General features: G+C 31.6%; 1 protein-coding gene across 1 annotated transcript; it reads right to left on the bottom strand.

The window, feature by feature from the left end:
- Positions 1 to 950: 950 nt before the first annotated feature.
- LOC145591735 (uncharacterized) lies at positions 951 to 4,393 on the bottom strand. The gene is made up of 2 exons (XM_081648238.1): positions 3,776 to 4,393; positions 951 to 1,766 (listed from the first exon to the last, which is right to left on the bottom strand). The coding sequence occupies exons 1-2, from the start codon at positions 4,391 to 4,393 to the stop codon at positions 951 to 953; spliced, it is 1,434 nt and encodes a 477-aa protein (XP_081504364.1).
- Between the last annotated feature and the right edge of the window lie 1,693 nt (positions 4,394 to 6,086).

The raw sequence follows: 6,086 nt of genomic DNA, 5'->3' as shown, positions 1-6,086 counted from the left end.
GTTTTCCGACAACCGGTACAGACAGAAATTTCGTCCGAAACAGGTTTTCCGTCGGAAACAGGTGTTCTGATGGAAAACAGGGTGTTTCCGACGGATTTTTTCCGTCGTAATTTGGCTTCTTTCTATTAGTGATAGCTAACAGAGAGGATTAAGGAGAGCATGGGTTTAAATGAGCTTGAAATTTTTGTTTAGACTTTTTTCATTTGTTAACCTGAAAATGAGCTTTACAAGCTATAACAAGCTTGTTTGCGATTTATTCAAGAATGTATCAGCTTATCTGTAACATTCCTAAAGATAAATACCCGTATGTTGCAACATTTAAAGAAAGAAGTATATATAAATTGGATTTTTTTTTTTTGAAAAAATTACCTTATATACTTCAAATTTTGTGAAAAACTACCTTATAAAAAAAATGTTGTAAGAAATTACCTTATAAAAACTAAATATTGTAAGTTGCTACCATGTGCTTGATTTAACAATAAAAGAGAAGGAGAATTAGGGATTATATGGGGTTATGGAGAAATTGGGTGGGAAAAGGAGAAAAAATGATTGAAAATGGGTCATTAAAAGTCCCTTATTCAATGCAATAATCCAACAAAAGATAGCTTCTTACAATATTTAGTGTTTTATAAGGTAGTTTTTTACAACATCTAAGTTTTATAAGATACTTTCTTACAACATTTTTTTTTAATAATGTAGTTTTTCACAAAATCTTAATGTATAAGGTATTTTTTCACAAAAAAAAAAAAAATCCTAAATTAAATGCAACAGCCAATAATGAGCCGAACAATCCATTTTGCATTAGTTTGCCTGATCGAGTAAGAAAAGCACAAATTAATATTACAAGCACGTAGTAACATACATATGAGTACGTAACCGTTACATAAAACATAAACTATAACATGCTAGTATATAAGTAAGTGTGACACATTAGTGAGCAATAATGCCCATTATACATTGTTGCTAGACCTTGAGTTATGAGCAGTGCTTGGAAAACACATCTTGCAAAAACTTTTAAGTGACTGCCTCCTTTCCCAACCAATCAACTTAAGTATGAATCGCACAACATGAGCAAAGAGCATGATTCCTATCAACCCTACACAAGCTGCGAGAGAAAACCAAGTTGAAATATACATGCCATCATTATCTGCTCCAACATAAGTAAGAATGGTAATAGCTAAGTAGTAAGTATATGTCGTTGCAATCACAGCAATCCATAAAGCTATTCTCAAAATCAACAAGAAATGTCGCCTACATGGAAAGCCGCTTATAAGGAGAAGAATGACACTTAGTGATGATATTAGTCCTATTGTGTTGCTAATTAGTAACTGAGTATACCATGATGAAAAATTAATCATCGAATAAGCTTTATTTGTATATGACAATATAGCGGTACCAGCATAGTGGGTAGAGTCGTTAGAGCCATCTTCTTGTAAGACTATATTGCCATTTTTATCTTCTACTACCTTCGTGTCCTGCCAAACGCCTCCTGGAGGATTAATTCCAACTTGGAAAGCCATGGTTGCTATCAAGGATGCCACCACCATTAATGAGGTTCGTTGCTCCTCCAACCAAGTACCATCTGCTTGGTGCTTCAGTACCTCCTTTGCTGGTCTTGCCTTGCCACGCTTCAGATATTGCTCAACATTCCTATTTTCAGAATTCTTCCAATTTTGTTTTTTGCCGATAATATCTAAGGCTGTCATTTTATTTTTGTTCATAGCACTTTTGTTTAGCCCTGGGTATCCAGAAAAAAATTCTACCATCTGCATTCAGCATTCATATCAATTTAATCAAATTATCTATATTACTCTGTAATATATAAAGTGAAAGGGGGTTTGAGTCATAAATTTTACTTTCCCAGCAAAATACCTTTATCATCTTTTATTTTTATTTTTATTTTTTTACAAAAAAAACGAAAGACTATTCAATGACTACTAAAAAATTGTGGTCACTATAGTATATTAAATCTCAGCCTTTTATTTTTAAGAAATGATCTTAACCATTTATTTATGTCAACAAAAAAAAATATAAATTACTTTTGAAAAACAGTAAGAAACACTTTTTTTCCCAAGAATTAAACGTTAAATGTATAAAAATAATGTTCTTTTTCAAACTTCTAGATCAAAAGATTCAAAACTTATACCTTCCATGGAAAATCAATGGAAAAATCCATTCCAACCTATATCTGTTTATTAATGTCTCTACTTTAATATATGCAGTACATGATTACTCTCATAGCTCTTGCTGGTCATATTAAATTATCATTCGCTTTGTGTTTTTTCATTTGATTGGTGATCGAATATGAATTTCACATTAATTGGATTGAATGATTGATCACAGCAGAGAATTAGCAATAGAAACTTTCGGAAGGAGTAGTTTATTTTTTGGGAAAAAACATTTAAAAGAATTTTTTTTTTAAGGTAGTTATTTTGGTCAACTTAATCAATGGTACTAATTTATGTAAAAACAATCAAGGGTGTAGATTTCATTGTTATAATGACTACAATTTTATTGTAGCCATTGCAAAAACTGTCCCCAAAAAAACTACCATTTTTTTTTTTTTTTTTTTTGTAAATATAACTACCTTCTTTTATTAAAAAAAAATAAAAGCTACTAGTTCTTTAAAATAAAAATATTTTGGAGGGAAGTCATATCCTATTATTAGCCTCTATGAATAAGGTAGATAATATTTTAAGAAAAAAAAAATCAAACCCCTTAGATTATTTCTTATATTGCATACGCAATGTGCGTGTGTTTCATAACCTGTTATATTTGAACCTCGAGATGAAGCATGTTTATTTTTCTGTCTCTCATACAAGTGTTGGTACTCACTAACTCTGCCTCAAATTAAACCCAATATTAATTGAAAAGAAATGTTACAACACATATTTAATCATTAATATCTTTAATTAATTCTTTTCAGTGAAATTATTTTGCTCATTAAACAATCAGGCAAGTGAAAAGGCATAATACTGGTGTACTTAGGGGTGTACATAAAATACCCCGAACCGAAAATCGGATTAGATTGGACCGGATTGGCAAATTCGTGTTCATTACCAGTCTAGGCAACCTAGTCCGGTTCAGGGTCTGGATCAATGTCCACCTCACAGTACATAAAAATGCACCGGACCGAAACCCAAACCTGAATCGGTCCGGTTTGGACCGAACCGGACCCAAAACGGCAGATTCAAATCCATTGTTGGTTCGAGTAAACCGGTCCAATACGGTCTTGGTCCGGTCTAGGTCTGGACTGGTGTTCACCCCTAGGTGTAGTCATTAAAAAAATGACGACTAATTAAAATTGGATGGCTGTGATTAAATATTTTTTTAATTATTTTAAATGCTAAAATTAATTAAAAATATTTTTAAATTTTTAAAAATTAATTATTCTATTTTTTTTGAGGGAATTCTTTTTTTTTTTTTTTTCAAATAGCTCAAGTGGTTAGAGCTTCCTTCCCAATTCTAGGTTATCTTGGGATCGATTATCACCCCGCCCTTGTGGCTCTTTAAACACCAAAATTTAAAAAAATAAAAAAACTAAATTAAAAAATTATTTATGAAATAGTTGAATTAATATTTTTAATTAACATTAACATTTAATTCAAAAATCATTAAATCTTAACCTTTCATATTTAAAGATTATGGTTATCAATTTTCAAACAACAACCATTGAATCATTGAACAAATTTAATTTTTTTTCAAGAATTTCCAGTAGATAGGATTGATCATTTTGTGTAATTTGTTTAGATGCAGAAATTAAAATTCATCTAACCTCAGAATGTTTGCCAATCACTGCAAGGTGCAGGACAGTATTGCCATCATTGTCCCTAGAGTTGATCAACTGATTTCCATCATCATCTACCAGCTCTAACAAACGCTCCAAAGCCTTCAGCTGGTTATATATGACACACAAATGTAATATAGTTTCACCGTCATTGGTCCGCCCTTGCGTGGCATAAGGGTTTGCCCGATGAAGCAGTCCAAGTGCATCAATTTGACCGTACACAGCAGCAACAAAAATAGGAGTTCTTCCCTCTTGATCGCGTGCAAAGCACATATTAGGTTTCGCACCGATTAAGGTTTCAATAATTTGCAAGTGCCCTTTTGCTGAGGCAATGTGTAGTGGAGAAGATCCCTTTAAGTTATCAATCATCTCATCTAGCTTTGGTTTTCGGCGTAAAAGTTCAACTACGAACTCAAGATGTCCCATTGCAACGGCAACATGTAATGGAGACTGCTTGACGTTGCTTGATTTTTCAATGATACATCTTTCGAGGATAAGTGGATCTTCTTTAAGCAAGTCGAGTAAAAATGGTACGTCTCCTAGAAGAGCTGCATCATATAGCCGAGTTGTAACTACAGATTGACCTTTCTCTATTTGCATATCCATGCTTCAATTCTGCGGTTTATCAAAAAGAAACAACTCAAATCAAAACTAATTCTCAATATAGTTCTCTTTTAGCTTTTAATTACATATTCAACGAAGTATATGTCATATTAAGAGTTGTTTGAAACATAGTACTTCCTTCATTTCTTTCTAACACATTCTCAATAAATACAATCGTATAACAAAAGTTAGCTTGATTCTTCTTTGTAGTTTTACAACATCTACTTTTGTAATTCTTATTTAAAATAAGTTATTTTAAATGATTTGCAAAAAGTGATCAATATGGCAATCATAAAAAATAAATGGAGAGAAAGAAAATTTAAAGCAAAACTTTTGTGTAGAACGGACTCACTGTGAATCCAAATTTCTAAATGCTAATCCAAATGCTACTGTATCTTCATCCTCGACCTTTTTGAATCCGAATTTCTAAATGCTAATCCAAATGCTACTGTATCTTCATCCTCGACCTTTTGGCTGATTCGCGCTTCTTGCCCATTAGATTTACCCTCGAAACTTCGATTCTCTCTCTCATGTTTCGTTTTGGGAGAAATTCATCACAAATTCCATCGATTTGGTCTGAAAAGAGGGGAAAATTATTAGGGTTTTAGAATGGAGAAGATGGCAGGAGAAGGAGATAAATATATGAAGTACAAGAGTAATCCAGTAGAAGAAGCAAAGATGTCATTGAAGATGCAAAGGAGAGAAGCGAGTAATTATAGGAGGGTGAGAGGGGGAGGAGAGATCAAGCATTACAAAGGTAGGGGATCGTTGATTCCCAGGGTAAATCTAATAGGCAAGGTGCTCGATTATTAATATTATTGGAAAAAAAATATTAAGGTCATATATTACATTATTAATGTCATATATTAGAATATTATTGACATACATAAGAATATTATTGTTAGATATTAGAAAATTATTGTCATATATTAAGAATATTATTGTCAAATATATTGGATTTATGGTGAGTCCGGTCTCACCAAAAGCTTCTCTAATATAAAAGGAAAACAAGTAAAATTAAAGTAAATTTAATTAATAGATGGCTTAGATTCTAATTTCATCATCATCTTATTTATGTTGAACTTAAATGAACTTTTGCTCTAGTTCAAAAAATAAAATTAAAAAAAAAAGAAGAAAACTTTTACTCATTCTAACTTATTTTTGTTGAAATTAACCTATTATAGTGTAACTCATTTTGTTGATTTGATTATATATATTTTTACTGAACTTTGTTTTTGTTTGTTGACTTATTGTTGTCAAACTCAACTAATTTTAGCAAATTAATTCAAATTAATAAATTGAAGAGAGAGAAGCCTTACTTAGCCAACAAAAAGACTACCAATATACGAAAATGATATGTGGTCACATAAAAAAAAAAAAAAAAAAAAAAAAAAATGAAGATATGTGGTCACATAGAAAGTATAGTACTACACTAAACGGAGAATTTTGCATCGTGTAAGCTAACTTCATTTTTAGAAGTCATTGAGTGATCGAGTGTGGAGCTGATCATTTTAATAACATTTTTGATTGGGTAGTGTTAAATACCGTGATTCAAATTTATCAAAATTGTCATCATTTCAAGCAAAGGGTCATCATTACTATTACTAAATTCTAACCAATTTTTCCTCTTTTTTTTCTCTCTCATCAAACACCCCAACCCCAACTTTTTCCACACAACCACCACAACAACAAAATA

Source organism: Chenopodium album, chromosome 18 (assembly GCF_948465745.1).
Source record: "Chenopodium album chromosome 18, dcCheAlbu1.1, whole genome shotgun sequence".
NCBI lineage: Eukaryota > Viridiplantae > Streptophyta > Magnoliopsida > Caryophyllales > Amaranthaceae > Chenopodium > Chenopodium album.
The sequence above is the reverse complement of the archived record's forward strand: the minus strand, read 5'-3'. Positions and strand labels throughout refer to the sequence as shown.

Coding starts and splice junctions, on each gene's coding strand:
- LOC145591735 (XM_081648238.1), bottom strand. CDS start 4,393: ATGGATATGCAAATAGAGAAAGGTCAATCTGTAGTTACAACTCGGCTA. Junction 1,767..3,775: donor TGATTGGCAAACATTCTGAG/GTTAGATGAATT, acceptor TGCTGAATGCAG/ATGGTAGAATTTTTTTCTGG.